This window comes from Stenella coeruleoalba (assembly GCF_951394435.1).
Source record: "Stenella coeruleoalba genome assembly, chromosome: 7".
Lineage (NCBI taxonomy): Eukaryota > Metazoa > Chordata > Mammalia > Artiodactyla > Delphinidae > Stenella > Stenella coeruleoalba.
The window spans coordinates 53559553-53578619 of NC_137153.1; the positions used below are offsets into that span (position 1 = coordinate 53559553).

The 19067-nt window shown below is 36.4% G+C and overlaps 1 protein-coding gene across 3 annotated transcripts in view; it reads right to left on the reverse strand.

Moving 5' to 3' along the window:
- The window catches only part of FOCAD (focadhesin), a 314675-nt gene that overhangs the window by 116097 nt on the left and 179511 nt on the right, over positions 1-19067 (reverse strand). For 2 of the 3 annotated variants that reach the window (XM_079927956.1, XM_079927957.1), the window contains 3 exons: positions 6372-6506; positions 2833-2883; positions 1745-1828 (listed from right to left, as the gene is read on the reverse strand). In XM_079927956.1, coding sequence (XP_079784082.1) covers positions 1745-1828; positions 2833-2883; positions 6372-6506 — 270 coding nt within the window. Of the gene's footprint in view, positions 1-1744; positions 1829-2832; positions 2884-6371; positions 6507-13425; positions 13475-19067 lie in introns of those variants that run through there. The other variant, XM_079927958.1, reaches the window with a different exon arrangement.

Genomic DNA, 19067 nt, shown 5'->3' on the forward strand with positions numbered 1-19067 from the left:
GTGGTCTAGTGGTTAAGACTCTGCACTCCCAGTGCAGGGGGTCAGGGTTCGATCCCTGGTCAGGGAACTAGATCCTGCATGCATGTCACAACTAAGAACCCACGTGCTGCTACAAAGATCCCGCACGTGGCAATGAAGATCCCACGTGCCTCAACTAACACCCAGTGCAGCCAAAAAATATATATGTATGTATATATATAAAATAAGAAAAAGTATCTTTCCAGATAGTGTAGGTAATCTATTGGTAGGAGTTTACATACCAAATTTACATGTAATTTTTTCCTTTTTCTTTACCTTTCTCTCTCTTTTTTTCAAAAGCTATGGGTATTGCTAGTCACCATGGTGTAGTCTGAAATCCCATCTTTTTAAATTTTACAAGTCATAGGACATCTTTTGTTAAGGCTTCCTGTTTGTGATAACTGCACAACAAGCTGGCCGATCTGTCTTCGAGTTCTCAGTGACACGGGAAATCCTGCCTCACTTAGGATTTGGTTTTACAAGAGCCTATCTTCAGTCCCTCCAATTCAATTCAATGAACAGAAGTTTGCCTGGTTACTACTGGCATCTAGTCTCTGCATAAGCTCAACCCAGAAGAAAAAGTCAACTCATTTTAATGCCTGAGGATCCCAAGAAATTCACAATAAAACTTGCCACTTCACCTCAAGGACAGATTCTGGGTAATGTTACGCATAACTTCTTCTAAAACAATGTCTTCCTTACACTCTAAAGGCATTAAATAACCATTTGTATGCCTTTGAATTACAGTAACACTAAATGTGAAATCATACACTTAGGGACTTCCCTCGTGGTGCAGTGGTTAAGTATCTGCCTGCCAATGCAGAGGACACGGGTTCGAGCCCTGGTGCAGGAAGATCCCACGTGCTGTGGAGCAACTAAGGCCACGCGCCACAACTACTGAGCCTGCACTCTATAGCCCGCGAGCCACAACTACTGAGCCCTCGTGCCTAGAGCCTGTGCTCTGAGAAACCGCCACGATGAGAAGCCCCGTGCACTGTAACGAAGAGTAGCCCACGCTCGCCACAACTAGAGAAAGCCTGCGCACAGCAATAAAGACTCAATGCAGCCATTAAATAAATATTTTTTAAAAAGAAAGAAATCATACACTTAACTCCTTAATATAACCTGATAATTTAAAGCTGGTTATACTAGGTAGGTAGTAGAAAAGGTTGTATGTTTTTAGTCTAGCCTAAAAACTAAGATAATGTCTCACAGTGTGTTAACCCTTAAAAGAGAGTGATACTTTCTTCATCCAGTTCTCTGGGACTAACCTATATATCATTTCAAAGTAAACAAATAAATAGCAGATTTTTTTCCGACGGCACTTCAATTCTGTATCACAAATAAAGATCTCTGGTTGCTCAGGTGGTAGAAAACCTTACTCTGAGCAGGCCATGCTTGGATGTGAAGTTCAAGATGGCGCACTAACTGGGTAAGTTGGTTCCTATAGTGACACAGACCTTGCCCTGGGCACAGGGCAATGCAGTCATACACCAAGTCACCTTATAGAGATTTCATTTTCACCTTCCATCTGCTTCATTCATTATCTGTGAAGTCTAAGACCTCTATAGTCTACTACAGATTAAACAAATTATAAATATAAATTCTTATCTTTTATGGACAACATATCTAGAGTTACAGGTAAGAATTCCCTAAGCAGGGGATATAAGTAAAGTTATAAAACGTAGCAGTAAAGAGATACCGGTAAGAAAGCAGAAAAACCTACCTGTTCAGGCAGATGAAGAATGGTGTGCTCCCTGGCACCGAAGTGTGACAGAGATTTATATGCAGCATTTGCTACAACTGGGTCCTAGATAGAGTAAAAGTAAGATAAACAAAAGAAACAACATATATTAAACATCAACTCTGGAGGCAGAAAGAAAATCTTCCCTGACCAACCTCAAAGTTCTATAGTCAGTGCTTTGGAAACGGTATTCAAGCCTTGCTTAGTACGTCCCAATTAAAAATAGAGAGAAAACAGCACTGGACAGAGGCATCAGAAAAACCACATTTCTATCCTAGCTGGGACATTAAACATAAAATAACTCCTAATTGCTCAAGTCCCCATGAGGTGGTATGGTTTAGCGGAAGGAGTACGAGGGTATAGAGTTTGATAGGCCTGGAAGTGGACTCTGAGTCTCCGGCTACTCCCTGGGAGAGCTGGTCTTCTGGAATCTAAGCTTTTTCACTCATGAGCCAGGTGGAACATCACCAACACCCTCTGCTCTATACTCCTTGATTGGAAATGACATTCGAAAAATGGAGAGTATACACGCTACTGTATATAAAATAGATAACTAATAAGGACCTACTGTACAGCACAGGGAACTCTACTCAGTACTCCGTAAGGGCCTGTATGGGAAAAGAATCTAAAAAAGAGTAGATATATGTATATGTATAACTGATTCACTTTGCTGTACACCTGAAACTAACACAACATTGTAAATCAGCTATACTCCAATAAAAATTTTTAAAAAACAAACAAAAAATGGAGCGGACTTTTTGTTTGATGTGCTTATCGGTGGGGGAGGGGCAAAGCAGGAAAGATGAAGGACCTTTAAAAGGAGAGACAATGGCAACAGTCCCTCTTCATATCTGTCAGTGTCACAAAGTAACAAGTGCATTTTATGGTGAAAATGTATTAACCGGCATAAATTAAGAATAACTTTTAAAACCTAAATTTATTAATAGTCACAATTCTTTTAAAACCAAGAAGGCATCATTTCAAGGGAGTTATATTTTTATCCTAAGAGTCTTATTTCACAGTTCTTTCCCCAGTTTGGTTCTGTTTCACTGACGCCCTTGTGACAGTACCTTGTTTTGAGTGTGGTTCCAGAGGAAGCTGAGGACTTGAACTTTAAAATTCTGAAAAATCAACAAACAACAGAATAAAATTTTAAGACAAAGATAAAATTGAGAGCAAACAATCTAAAGTAGCAAATGTAGAAATTAAATCACTTAAAAAATTATACCACTAGCAACTGACTTAATCTGTACTTATCCGTCATTCATAAAATGAAAATACTCAGAAACAGACTCATCATCTAAACATATGGATATGTTAAACAAGGTGATATTTTAAGATTATTGAATTTAGAAACCTAACCATTTCTTACTGATCTCTCAAGTCTTAGTACAAATGTCACTCTCCTTTTTCATGCCTCTATTCCTAACCCCCTACCCAGAAGAGAGCTCTCCCTTCTCTAGGCGGCCATACGGCACATGGCACAATTTAGCATCTAACGTGATTATCTGTGTATGTGGTCAACTCCCTACTAGTTTGTACACTCCTTAAAGCGGTGGCTGTCTTTCTCATTTCAAAGGCCAGTACATAAAGAATATAAAGCCCAGTTCCTCAAATGACAAATATTTAATAACTCATTGAGCATAAAAAGCCATTTATCTTCCAACACTCAATGTCTTCTTAATTTCAGCCACATCTAACTTCTTGCCCTGCTAATCGTATGAGGTTCTTCTATACCTCCTTGTGTTTGCATATTCTCTTAAAAACGTCAATGAAAAGCAACATTTTATTAATTCTTCACGATCCTAGTCTAATAGCACCGACTAAATAAGGTTTCCTTAGATTTCTCCTAAGAATGTTTGTCACTTCCACCACCACACTCTCGTAGCCCTTTGAGTAACTGTGCTCATCAAACGTTATTATAATTATTATTGCTTATGTCTATATCTTTTACCAGCTTTTGAGCTTTCAGAAGGCAGGGACTGACAACATGGTATAATGGAAAAATATAGCCTTGGAGCTAGAAAGTCCTGGGTTTAGAAAACAGCTTTCACTTAGAAACTACAGTGTTGGTTCAGTTACTTGTCTTGCATGTAGCAGATACTCAATAAATATTTGTTTAATGAGTGGATAGACCTCTTAAAACCTCAGATTCTTTTGCTATAAAATGAAAAATAATAACTTCCTATCAGATATTAGAACTAATTGATATAAAGTAACTGGAAGAGCACTGGGGAATATAATAACTACTTAAAATAGTGTCTATTATTGTTTATTAGTATCTCTAAGGCCTAGCACAGTTCTAATAAATATATTCTGAGTCAATGAATGAATGATCAAGCACTTTGCAAAGCAATTCAGAAAATATACAAATTGAAACATGGACTCTATTTTCAACAAGCTTATATGTTAATGGAGAAAATATATGTATACATATACCTGTAGTATAAAATAGAAATAAATGTTCTTAAGACAGTATAGATAAAGAACTTCGGGAGCAATAGACTCCTGTTGAAGAAAAATTCTCAAAGGATGAGATAACTTAAACCAATTCTTTATTTCCTAAAATAGACTTTAAAATTAGAGGTGAAAAAGAAGGTAATACTAGACAGAGAGAACAACATGAACAAAGGAAAAGCAATGGAAAAATTTGGAAGCAGAGAAGGAATCTACAATGGTTTGGTTTTCCTGGAGTGCAGGAGGCGGAAAAGCAGAATGAGGCCAATTCTAAGAGACCTTATTGGCTCCATATAAAGAAACTGGACTTCACTTTTGGTAAACACAAGGCATTTGAGGTGACTAGGGATAGCAACGACCTAAGAAATGTTTTGGGAAAACTATATTCAACTCGGGCTTACATACAAACAAACTCTAAGCACTTAATAGAAAACAAATTATTTAAACACACACAGGAAGAGACAGGAGGAGGGAGGGAGAAAGGAAGGGAGGGAGGGAGAAAGTGGGGGAGGCGGGGAGGAAGGGAGAGACAGAGCGACAGACGGGAGAGGGGTTTCCCTACGTTTCTTTACTTCTGCTGCCAGGTGGGCTCTGATCACTGAAGTAATCTCCCTACTAGGAGGAAACTGATGGATGAAATGGTCCCCAAGCCATCTATCTGAATAACAGAGGAATCCTAATGTTATTATAAGCATGAAGATAAACCAAAATAAAATGTCACTGAAAAGGAATGTAAAATTTGAAGGAAAAAAAATCGTCCAAAAGACAACTTACAGCTTACCAATGTAAGCAAACATAAAAAACACACAAGCCACTTCATAAATTCAATGTAAGAAAAACTGAAAGTACAAGCAATACAAAGGTATATGAGTTCAGCCCTTGAAGACAGAAAATAAATATACGTATCACTGCATACAAAGTCCTTATTTTGTGCTTTAGTATGGGCTCCTTATCAGTAGCCTGGCAGATTTTCTGACAACATGGGGTATGTATCCACGAACAGTGGCCATAAAAAAGACTGTTGGTGAACTATATACTCTAGGAGTCTCGAATTGATTCCTTTTTTAATATCCCAAAACAAAAGCCCAAATGTGAGAATAAACTCACAATATCCTGTATTGGTTCATTCAACAACTAGGTTCTGAATATACATTATGTACCATGCTAGGTATTGTGTCCTTGGTAAGGACAAATTTGATTTTATTCACTGTGTAGCATTTAGAATGATTAGAAGTATTATCCTACAATCCTGTCTTCTCATGTGATCTAAAACAAGTAAGGGACTATTCTTGGAATCTTACAGAGGGCCAGTTTATCAAAGTCTGTGAAGCACTAAATCAAACTAAAGGTTCACCAAGACTTCAAGTGGAAATCAATTGAGGCTCTTTGAAGGAAAAGTCAATAAAAAGGTGAGCTTGAAAGGGGATATGGCTACAAAAGTGGAGATATAAATGAATCTGCCACCCTCTCATTTCATTCAAAGACGAGATAACAGAGAAAATGTTAAACAGAAGTACGTGAATCTTACAGCAAAACATCTTCCACCAAGTGTTTCAATTCATTACGATGACAAACATTGCCTAGTTCATAAAATTATTTTCCTCTCCTAGGACAGGTTGATTTTACAATCGTCTTCATTGAAGAGTATACATGAAAAGCAAAGCTATATATAGAAAATGTAAACTAATAAACTAACACGTAAAAAATCAAATCTCTATGCCTAAGCTAGAAAAAACCCACAAATGACACTATGTCTATACTACTCAGAAGTCTGCCCTGCCTTACTAAAGCCTTTGTAACACTTTTTAGAATTTAAAACACCAACAAAATGCATTTAAACTGTTGGCCTCGTGAATTCTATTATTTTAAGAAACACTATTTTAACATATGGGCTTTAAAAAATCTTGACTATACTTTCATAATAAAAACTTGGCATCCTTCACGTAAATAAATCTCAAAGACAGAGGACTGATAAGGGTGGATATCCTCCTACTCCTAGGAGTCCATAAAGATATCAACATGTTCACAGAACAAAAAGTGCTAAATGATTTTTGGCAAACAAAAGATACGAATATTTTTTCCCAAAAGTTATGATAAAGCACATGTCTTCCCAATGTAGAAACAGACAATTTATTGAGCTCTGAATGCATACCTCATATTCAGCTGTATTGACTGTTAAGGAAGGAACCAGAGAAAACAGTTCACTGAGGGTCTTCAAAATGAGAGGTCTCATGTCACAACTCAGCTTTGGGGAGAGAGCATTCCAAGTGGAGCGAATACAAACCACCTGTGAAGCAAATACAAAAGTCAATGCCTAACAAAATCCCAGCTCATATGATGCCATTAGTAAAGAGTACTGTCTTTCATTATAAGGAAACTTAAGAACAAGAACACTCCTAGCAGTTAAGATCTGATAAATCATCACCCCTCAAAAGAAATTATTTAAACTAATATAAACTGTTGTTGAAGAAGATCCAGCCTGCCTCACACTACTGCTTTTTTACTTTATTCTGGTTAACCAAAGAAGCAAAGCTTTGTCGCTCTCCCTCACGCACAAATACACACAAAATTCACTCCAGGTTAGCTACAAACATTGTTGAATAGCCATTCTCTGAAACCAAGAAGGGTGAGATAATGCTAGAACATTTCTAAATCCAGGTATTCACAGTTCTCATAGTTTTCTAGTCTTGCTGAAACTGTATCACCACTCAGAAAATTGGGATGTTAGCATACATAAATCAAACACTCTCAAATCATCTTACAAACTTCTAAATGAGGTAGGTGAATAATTTTATTATTTAAAATAATAACTTAAAACTTTGTTTAAAAAGTCATTTCAGATTTTTAAGAGGCTGTTACATGCTAAAATAAAACTAACAAAAATGTTATTGTTAGCTTGACCCAATTCCCTTAAACCAAGTATTCTTAAGCCATTTCAAGATCTGTTTTTAAGGATATTCAAATATCTTCTTAAGTTCAATTCCAACTACAATGGATCATTTCTTCACTTACAGATATTTGATTAAAATTTTAAAACTGAGGCAGGAAGAGTGGCAGCACAGATCAATCAGATAGAGTTTAACAAGGATTAATCTTTCTAAACCACTACAATCTCTTCTCTTAAGCTTCAATTAACACACACAATTTATCTTCATCTACAAACATAAATTATTTAGGAAACACTACATGAGTTGACAAGTGAAAAGATGTTAAAGATAAATGAATAATATATACTTAAAGACACAGATTAAGGAGAGACTCAATGAAGACAGCAGAAAGAGTATCTCAGAAAACTTGGATTCAGTGCTTTTGCTCTTATTTTCCACCTTCCATGAAACAGCAGAAAAATGTTCTTTGACTTGAGATCCACTACAAATTTGGATTCCACTAGCATTCACTAAGGGCAGTACTGTCAGGCATGACAGTAGGTACATTTATACAAAGTAGCTCTAATATTACAAATCATCAGTATTTGAAATAAAAAAGAAACCAATTCTTTAAAAGCTATCAATTCAACATCGAGTATATACCCAGAGTAGTATACAGCACTAAGAGGAACAATAAAATACAAAACATAATCTAACCCTTCAAAGAATTTACCACCATATCAAAAAGGAAGAGAAATGTCTGTAATTCTAAATCATTGGGAAACAAAAGGTGCATGATTAGATTTTGAACTATTTTCAACAGAAAACAGTTTCAGGAGGAACCCAGGGAGGAAAGCTATTTCAGTGGGTGGGAGTCATTACAGTATCAGGAGGCAAAAAGTCTAGAGATGGGACTTGGAGAAGGAATGGAAAGAAATCAGGCAGACATCCCACAAGGAAATGGAAAGCATAAGTCAAACACAAATAAAGCAAGCTGTAGACATAAAAAGCACGAGTCCTGGTGAAGCAAGGCTGATGGATCAAAGAGTACCTAGAATACCAAAGCAGTTTGGATCAGCATCAAAAGGAAAAGGAAGCCTCCAGAGATTTCTGAGTTGGGGAATAAACTAAATTCAAATACTATTTTTGAAAGATTCTTCTGGTAGTCTTATAGCCAAACTCAAAGCACTCATGAACCTCTCTAATTCCTATTTGTCAGTAGTCCCTAACATAAAGAACCTCAAAAGTTTTCCAAAAATTGTATTATCCATGCTTTCTCCTCACTTTAAATTCCTATCTAATTCCAACCTACGTTGTTTCAAGACAGTTCAAATCTCAATTCTAAAATTAACTTTTCTCTTACAATTCAGGCCCTCATTTTATCCCTTCCTTTCCTCTAACTTCTAGCACTTAAAACTCTGTACCACCCAACTTAACATTTAATTCCATACTGCCTGGTATTGTTCACTATTTTTGTAAATATAAATTGTCTTCTCAACTAGATATTAAGTTCTGTAAAGACAATGACCACATCTTACAGTTCTCACCCCCCCCACCCCGCTCACCTAGCACAGTAATAACTATATCAGATTATCAGTAGTTATCAACTACTGATGGTACTGGAGCCTGAGGAATGGTAAATCTGAGATAGAGAATAAAAGAATTAAAAGGACTTGGAGAATGAAGTGAGATGATTTGGGCCTAGAGACTTGGGTGAATAAAAAGCAACACAATTAAATGGAGGGGAAACCTGAAGAAGGAGCACCTTTGCAGGAGATGGGGGATGGATATGTTTAATTGGAGCGGATGGAAAGACATCTAGAAAGAAATATCCTGCAGGCACGAGGGAAAAAGGACTGTAACTCAGATGAAAGGTCTGCTAACAACAGGTTTGTCATTCAAACATTTCCGTAAATCAAAATACCAGGAGGAAGTATGGTCTCATACATGTTCTGATGCACTTTGCAGATCAACAAAAAAGATCTCTGGCCACCAATTATGGGAGTACAAAAAGGGCTTGCCTTGTCCATGGATGGTGGGTGGGGAGTGAGGCTATATCCTCTAAGTATCCTCTAAGTATTTACTAAGGTTTACTAATTTTTTTAAAAGTCTTCCTCCTAGAAAGTTTGAAAACTAGTGCCTGAAATGGTACTCTACATGTGGAATATGAGAAGATATTCCAGAATCCCAGCCATGAATTGTGCCTTAAATGTAAGCAAGGTATACCTGCAGGGAATATACGTTAAATCCAGGCTTGCCTATACATAATCAGGAGCAGGGAAGCCTCTAATAAAGAAGCCTGCTTCCTTTGACCTTCGCAACCCTGGCTATTCTTGACTAGATCTTAGAGATCTTCCAGCCCTGAGGGCTTTGGATTCAACCGATTACTATCTTGCTATGTCCATCTACTAGAACCCTGTGGATCTGATCCACCAGCCTGTTGACCTGTGCAATCTGTCATATCAGATTAGTCAAGCTCATGTTCCTGGTCTTTACTGGCTTGTTTCGGCCTACTGTTTATTACCCAATGACTTGTCTGTTTTCAAAAAATAGACTGACTTCTGGCTCCAACAACATGATGGGCCATACTTGAAATGACTGATAAAGAAGAAAATTCTTTTATATATAGCTGAGCCGAAAAGGAAAAATGGGGGTGGGGTTAATTACCCAGTGCCGGAAACAAAGAGGGAAATACCTGCATTGTGGTATTGAAAGGAAGTTGTCAGTTTCCATAACCTAATAGCTTGAGTTTAAATGTCCACATGGTAAGAGGAGATACTGCCTTTATTCTATAGATGGAAGAGAGTCAGAACTGAGACCCCCACATAAAACCAGCACCCTTGAAGGGCTGCACCCTAGTGTAATGGTTGGACTAGAAACCAATGAGCTGAGAAATTAACAAAAAATGGCAGTGAGCTGGGGGTACCTGGACCACTCTCAAAAAGCACTCCCATAATACATAACCCAAATGATTTGCACAGAAAAATAAAATCAAATAAGCCACACTAAAAATAAGTTTATATGTCTATACATTATAATATGACTGTTTAAAACCAAAGGCAAAGAGACAATCTTCAGATATAAATGGAAGAAAATACAGGCTATCTACAAAGGAGCAATTTAGAGTAACAACAAACTTTTCAAAATTAACAAGACCAAAAGACAGTGCAATAAGATCTTAAAAGTGCTAACAGCCTACAATACTAAATCCACAGGAAACTATCAGCCTACAATACTAAATCCACAATTCAACAGTATCAGCCTACAATACTAAATCCTATGATACTAAATCCACAGAAACTATCAGCCTACAATACTAAATCCACAATTCAACAGTAGGGGCAAAACAGCAAAAACAAATAAAATACAAGGAAAACTATCAGCCTACAATACTAAGCCCACAATTCAACAGTAAGGGCAAAACAAGCAAAAACAAACAAAATAGAAGGAACAATACCTAGGTATTATGCATACATAGCGTATGAATATTTACCGATTAATGACTCAGAACATCTTGCTTAGTTTGTCTATGAGATTTTGGAGAATTCTTTCCATTCTGAATGCTTACGTTATGTATATTTTGTTGCCATTTTTGTTTCTTGGGGAGAATGATACTTTTTCCATGTTATTCTTCCACAAGAACCTTAGCGACACTAAACAGCACAGATTACGAAGATCCGATGCAACATGATATACTGTAAAGAGCACATGACTAGAGTCAGAAACCCCAGGTTCTCCCATTTGGTAGCTGTGGGACTATGGCAAAGTCATTAATCTCCTTCAATTTGTGTCCGCAGCTGCAAAACGGAAATAATATTACTAACACCTGCTCTATGTATAGCACAAGGTTAACAGTAAAGACAATACTGAGGCAATTGTATGCAAATGTGCTTTATACAGTGTAAAAGAAGCTTGCCAATGGAAAAGATAATGAATCGCAAAAGAATCAGTCTTTGCTTCAGTTCTTGAGCTGTAAGAATGAATTTGTTTCTTCGCAGAGGAACACATAGCTATCTTCTAATTTTACCTCCAAAAGGTATTTCTAGAAATTCCCAAGAAGAGCCTACTCCTTTTGTCCTGATGCTTTACTCCAACAGAGGGAAAGCTTTTTAAAAACATTTAGGCTATGAAAACCGCCTTATTTGCCCTTTTCATAATGAAGGTAAAAGAAACTGCCTTCACAATTAGAGGACTCAAGTCATCACCATGCAGTGAAGCCCTCTTAAGCTAATTCAGCACACACAATTCATAAAACAGGATGCTTCTGTTACCAAAATACAATAACATGGGATAAGAGGAGTTTTAGGCACTATAATCAATGGAGCAGAAACAATGGGAAAAATAACATTCTTTCTTAACCTAATAATATGGGGTTAAAGGTTATAGGTATAAAAAAATTACTAGCACAGGTTTATTTAAGCAATTTCAGTCTTTTAATGTCTGAGACTAGTGTATTATCAAAGCAGTGTTGTAAAAAAAAAAAAAAAGAATAAATATTGAGTTGCCTTTTTTCAAGTCCCTTATAATCTAAAGGACAGTATTTCTGATGATTAGAGTTGCTCAACTTCTGTACTGTTGATGGCAAATAATGTAAAGGCACATATCTAAATCCCAAAGTGTGGCTTAATGAATCAAAAATATGTGTACTTGATGTGGTAAAGCTACTCTCATACTAACAATCCCTAATATCACAATGACATTTCTAAAGGAGGCACGACAGAAAAACTGTTTGGCAGTTTGTAGTACAGACTTATAATTCTAACATCTGAATAGAAGAGGCTTGGAACTGTATAAGTGCTACAAGTAAAAACAGAAAGGCATTGACTCAACAGATTGATCTAGATTATCAAGCCACCCAAGGGAATCACTACTCAGCGGCCTGGGATTTTAGGTTTCTCTTTTATTCCACCATGTCAGAAGTTGCAGCTTCCCTGAGACACCTCCCCCTAAAGGGAACAATATCTTCCAATGTAAACTCCATTGATTTCTCTGCAGGAACAGAAAGAATGACAAAAGAGCTCCCTGCAGGGACGTTCAGTTTTCATTTTTGCTAGATTCTGTCTGAATTAATTATCTATTTCATGTTGGACACTCTCCTGGCATGAACTAGCAAACCTCACACTAAGAATGTGTCAGAAATATCCTTTGACAAGAAAATTAGTGCTTTATTCCCCCAAATAACCAGAGGGATTTTTTTTTTAAAAGGCCAGTTCCTTCCCCTGTTCAGATAAATGGAATTTAGACTCCAAGGTAAAAAAAGAAAAATAACAGAAATTCAATCAAAATAGCTTAAAACCCCCAACCACCAAAAAAACCTGCTGAAAAGTTGTTCAGCAGATACAAAATTAAAAGCAAAGCTTTTGCATAGCAAAGGAAACCATCGCTATAACAAAAAGACAACCTGTGGACTGGGAGAAAATACTTGCTAATCATGCAACCAACAAGGGCTTAATTTCCAAAATATACAAACAGCTCATACAACTAAATAACAAAAAAACAAACAACATAAAAAATGGGCAGAAGACTTAAATAGACTTTTATCCAAAGAAGACATACAGATAGCTAATAGGCACATGAAAATGTGCTCAACATCAGTAATTATTAGAGAAATGCAAATCAAAACCACAATGAGGTATCATCTCACACCTGTCAGAATGGCCATCATCAAAAAGTCTACAAATAACAAATGTTGGAGAGGATGTGGGGAAAAGGGAGCCCTGGTATGGTGCTGGTGGGAATGCAAATTGGTGCAGCCACTACGGAAAACTGTATGGAGGTGCCTTAAAAAACTAAAAATAGAACTACGATATGACCTAGGAATTCTACTCCTAGGTATATATCCAGAAAAAATGAAAACACTATTTCAAAAAGATGCATGCACCACAATGTTGATAGCAGCACTATTTACAATAGCCAACACATGGAAGCAACCCAAGTGCCCATCAAAAGATGACTGGATTAAGAAGATGTGGTATATTTATACAATGGAATACTACTCAGCCATAAAAAAGAATGAAATACTGCCATTTGCAGCAATGTGGATGAACCTAGAGAATATTATGCTAAGTGAAGTAAGTCAAGCAGAGAAAGACAAATACTGTATGATTTCACTTACATTTGGCATCTAACAACCAAAAAACAAACAAAACAAGATGAAAACAGACTCACAGATAGAACAAATGGGTGGTTTGGGGGGTGGGCGAAACAGGCGAAGAAAATTAAGAGATACAAATTTTCAGTGAGAAAATAAATAAGTCACAGGGACGTATTACACACCAAGAAATATCGTCAATGTTGTAACAACTCTGCATGGGGACAGATGGTTACTAGACTTATGGTCTTGATCATTTCATGATGTAGTTAAATGTTGAATCACTATGTTGTACACCTGAAACAAACATAATTTTGTATGTCAACTATATTTCAATAAAAAAAATTTATCACAGTATGGTGCATCATATGAAAAGTCAAAATCAAAACAAAACAATTTAAGTATCCCACAATAGGAAATTCATTAAATACAGGACAGCCACATGCTCATTCAATTAGCTGTCAGAAGTAGATTATTACATGACTTGGTGTCCATGATAAACTGCTAGCTGAATAAAAACATGTTACAAAACAATATCTATAGTATGATCTCTTTCTCTGTTATACATATACTCTGGTTTAGAGATGATTCTTAATCTTTTTTTCCTCAGTCAAAACTTCTGACTTTTCTACTACGTACATACAATATTTGAGTCATATGTTAAGGGAAATATATATGCATTTTATGAATTTAAGCCTTAATCATTTTTCTATAATTAAAATTAATTGATTCTTCCACTTCCCTATAGATTACATAAAGATTTACTTTCATATGGCAACTAAAATTACTGTATCTTTAAAATGACGTTAGGCAAGGTGCTCAAACTTTGCTAAAAATTGGCATTAATGTTTCTTCTGCCCACCCACCTAAATTAATATTGTTTTATATGAAAACTTGGAAGTTTACCATAGCTGTTCCTATTTTACAAAATGGAGCCCAAAATCTTCAACCATACATGGCAAACCTAATATAATTCCACAGAATTTTTTACACAACCTTATTGCTCAAAATGGCTATTGCTCCTCCTCGAACAGAGCATAAGCCAGGAATTAACAACTACTCCTGCCAAGTCAACTAAATATATGGCTGGTGATGACTACACGACCCATAAACACAGGCCAGGAGGAATGGAGGCAAAGACTGAGAAGATGCAAGAAATGTTTAACAAAGACCTAGAATTAAAGAACAAACACCTAGAAGAACTAAAGAACAAACAAACAGAGATGAATACAATAACTGAAATGAAAAATACACTAGAAGGAATCAATAGCAGAATAACTGAGGCAGAAGAACGGATAAGTGACCCGGAAGACAGAATGGTGGAATTCACTGCCACGGAACAGAATATAGAAAACAGAATGAAAGAAATGAAGACAGCCTAGGAAACCTCTGGGAAAACATTAAATGCACCAACAATTCACATTGCAGGGGTCCCAGAAGGAGAAGAGAGAGAGAAAAGACCTGAGAAAATACTTGAAGAGATTATAGTTGAAAACTTCCCTAACATAGGAAAGGAAATACCCACCCAAGTCCAGGAAGCACAGAGAGTCCCATACAGGATAACCCAAGGAGAAACATGCCAAGACACACAGTAATCAAACTGGCAAAAATTAAAGACAAAGAAAAATTATTGAAAGCAACAAGGGAAAAATGACAAATAACATACAAGGGAACTCCCATAAGCTTAACAGCTGATTTCTCAGCAGAAACTCTACAAGCCAGAAGGGAGTGGCATGATATATTTAAAGCAATGAAAAGGAAGAACCTACAACTAAGATTACTCTACCTGGCAAGGATCTCATTCAGATATGACGGATAAATCAAAAGTTTTACAGACAAGCAAAAGCTAAGAGAAGGCAGCACCACCAAACCAGCCCTACAAAAAATACTAAAGAAACTTCTCTAAGCGGGAAACACAAGAGAAGAAAATGACCTACAAAAACAAACACACAGCAGTTAAGAAAATGGTCACAGGAACATACATATCGATAATCATCTTAAATGCGAATGGATTAAATGCTACAACCAAAAGACAAAGACTCCCTGAATGGATACAAAAACAAGACCCATATATATGCTATCTACTGGAGACCCACTTCAGACCTAGGGACACATACAGACTGAAGGTGAGGGGATGGAAAAAGATATTCCATGCAAATGGAAATCAAAAGAAAGCTGGAGTAGCAATACTCATATCAGATAAAATAGACTTTAAAATAAAGAATGTTACAAGAGACAAGGAAGGACACTACATAATGATCAAGGGATCAATCCAAGAAGAAGATATAACAATTATAAATACACATATGCACCCAACATAGGAGCACCTCAATACATAAGGCAACTGCTAACAGCTATAAAAGAGGAAATCAGCAGTAACACAACAATAGTGATGTACTTTAACACCTCACTTACACCAATGGACAGATCATCCAAACAGAAAATTAATAAGGAAACACAAGCTTTAAATGACACAAAAGACCAGATGGATTTAATTGATATTTATAGGACATTCCATCCAAAACAGCAGATTACACTTTCTTCTCAAGTGCACATGGAACATTCTCCAGGATAGATCACATCTTAGGTCACAAATCAAGCCTCAGTAAATTTAAGAAAATTAAAATCATAACAAGCATCTTTCCTCACCACACACTATGAGATTAGAAATCAATTACAGGGGAAAAAATCATAAAAAACACTAACACATAGAGGCTAAACAATACGTTACTTAATAATCAAGAGATCACTGAAGAAATCAAAGAGGAAATCAAAAAATACCTAGAAAAAAATGACGCGAAAACACAACGATGTGTTTCATTTTGACAACAAAAATCCAAAACCTATATGATGCAGCAAAAGCAGTTCTAAGAGGGAAGTTTATAGCAATACAAGGCTACGTCAAGAAACAGGAAAAATCTCAAACAATCTAACCTTACACCTAAAGGAACTAGAGAAAGAAGAAAAAACAAAAACCAGAGTTAGTAGAAGGAAAGAAATCATAAAGATCAGAGCAGAAATAAATGAACTAGAAACAAAGAAAACAATAGCAAAGATCAATAAAACTAAAAGCTGGCTCTTTGAGAAGATAAACAAAATTGATAAACCATTAGCCAGACTCATCAAGAAAAAGAGGGAGAGGACTGAAATCAATAAAATTAGAAATGAAAAAGGAGAAGTTACAACGGAATCTTCAGAAATACCAAGCATCATAAGAGACTACTATAAGCAACTCTATGCCAATAAAATGGACAACATGGAAGAAATGGACAAATTCTAAGAAAGGTATAACCTTCCAAAACTGAACCAGGAAGAAAGAGAAAATATGAACAGACCAATCACAAGCACTGAAATTGAAACTGTGATTCAAAATCTTCCAACAAACAAAAGCCCAGGACCAGATGCCTTCACAGGCGAATTCTATCAAACATTTAGAGAAGAGCTAACACCTATCCTTCTCAAACTCTTCCAAAATATAGCAGAGGGAGGAACACTCCCAAACTCATTCTACAAGGCCACTATCACTCTGATACCAAAACCAGACAAAGATGTCACAAAGAAAGAAAACTACAGGAAAATATCACTCAGGAACTTAGATAAAAATCCTCAACAAAATACTAGCAAACAGAATCCAACAACACATAAAAAGGATCATACAAAATGAGCAAGTGGGATTTATCCCAGGGATGGAAGAATTCTTCAATATATGCAAATCAATCAACGTGATACACCATACTAACAAACTGAAGGAGAAAAACCATATGATCATCTCAATAGATGCAGAGAAAGCTTTCGACAAAATTCAACACCATTTATGATAAAAACCCTCCAGAAAGTAGGCATAGAGGGAACCTTCCTCAACATAATAAAGGCCATATATGAGAAACCCACAGCCAACATTGTCCTCAATGGTGAAAAACTGAAACCATTTCCACTAAGATCAGGAACAAGACAAGGTTGTCCACTCTCACTACTATTATTCAACATAGTTTTAGAAGTTTTAGCCACAGCAATCAGAGAAGAATAAGTAATAAAAGACATCCAAATTGGAAAAGAAGAAGTAAAGCTGCCACTGTCTGCAGATGACATGATACTATAAACAGAGAATCCTAAAAATGCTACCAGAGAACTACTAGAGCTAATCAATGAATTTGGTAAAGTAGCAGGATACAAAATTAATGAACAGAAATCTCTTGCATTTCTATACACTAATGATGAAAAATCTGAAAGTGAAATCAAGAAAACACTCCCATTTACCACTGCAACAAAAAGAATAAAATATCTAGGAATAAACCTACCTAAGGAGACAAAAGACCTCTATGCAGAAAATTATAAGACACTGATGAAAGAAATTAAAGATGATACAAATAGATGGAGAGATATACCATGCTCTTGGATTGGAAGAATCAACATTGTGAAAATGATTATACTTCCCAAAGCAATGTACAGATTCAATGCAATCCCTATCAAACTACCACTGGCATTTTTCACAGAACTAGAACAAAATATTTCACAATTTGTGTGGAAACACAGAAGACCCCAAATAGCCAAAGCAATCTTGAGAATGAAAAACAGAGCTGGAGGAATCAGAATCCCTGACTTCAGACTATTACTACAAAGCTACAGTAATCAAGACAGTATGGTACTGGCACAAAAACAGAAATACGGATCAATGGAACAGGATAGAAAGCCCAGAGATAAACCCACGCACATATGGTCACCTTATCTTTGATAAAGGAGGCAAGAATATACAGCGGAGAAAAGACAGCCTCTTCAATAAGTGGTGCTGGGAAAACTGGACAGGTACATGTAAAAGAATGAAATTAGAACACTCCCTAACACCATACACAAAAATAAACTCAAAATGGATTAAAGACCTAAATGTAAGGCCAGACACCATCAGACTCTTAGAGGAAAACATTGGCAGAACACTCTATAACATAAATCACAGCAAGATCCTTTTGACCCACCTCCTAGAGAAAGGGAAATAAAAAGAAAAATAAACAAATGGGACCTAATGAAACTTAAAAGGTTTTGCACAGCAAAGGAAACCATAAACAAAACGAAAAGACAACTCTCAGAATGGGAGAAAATTTTATCAAATGAAGGAACTGACAAAGGATTAATTTCCAAAATTTCAAGCAATTCATGCAGCTCAATATCAAAAACACAAACAACCCAATCCAAAAATGCGCAGAAGACCTAAATAGACATTTCTCCAAAGATATACAGATTGCCAACAAACACATGAAAGAATGCTCAACATCATTAATCATTAGAGAAATGCACAAAACTACAATGAGATATCATCTCACACCGGTCAGAATGGCCATCATCAAAAAATCTACAAACAATAAATGCTGGAGAGGGTGTGGAGAAAAGGGAAACCTCTTGCACTGTTAGTGGGAATGTAAATTGATACAGCCACTATGGAGAACAGTATGGAGGTTCCTTAAAAAACTAAAAACAGAAGTACCATACGACCCAGCAATCCCACTACTGGGCATATACCCTGAGAAAACCGTAATTCAAAAAGAGTCATGTACCAAAATGTTCATTGCAGCTCTATTTACAACAGCCAGGACATGGAAGCAACCTAAGTGTCCCTCAACAGATGAATGGATAAAGAAGATGTGGCACATATATACAATGGAATATTACTCAGCCATAAAAAGGAACAAAACTGAGTTATTTGTAGTGAAGTGGATGGACCTAGAGACTGTCATACAGAGTGAAGTAAGTCAGAAAGAGAAAAACAAATACCATAGGCTAACACATATATATGGAATCTAAAAAAAGAAAAAAAAATGGTCAGAAGAACCTAGGGACAAGACAGGAATAAAGATGCAGACCTACTAGAGGATGGACTTGAGGATACGGGGAGGGGGAA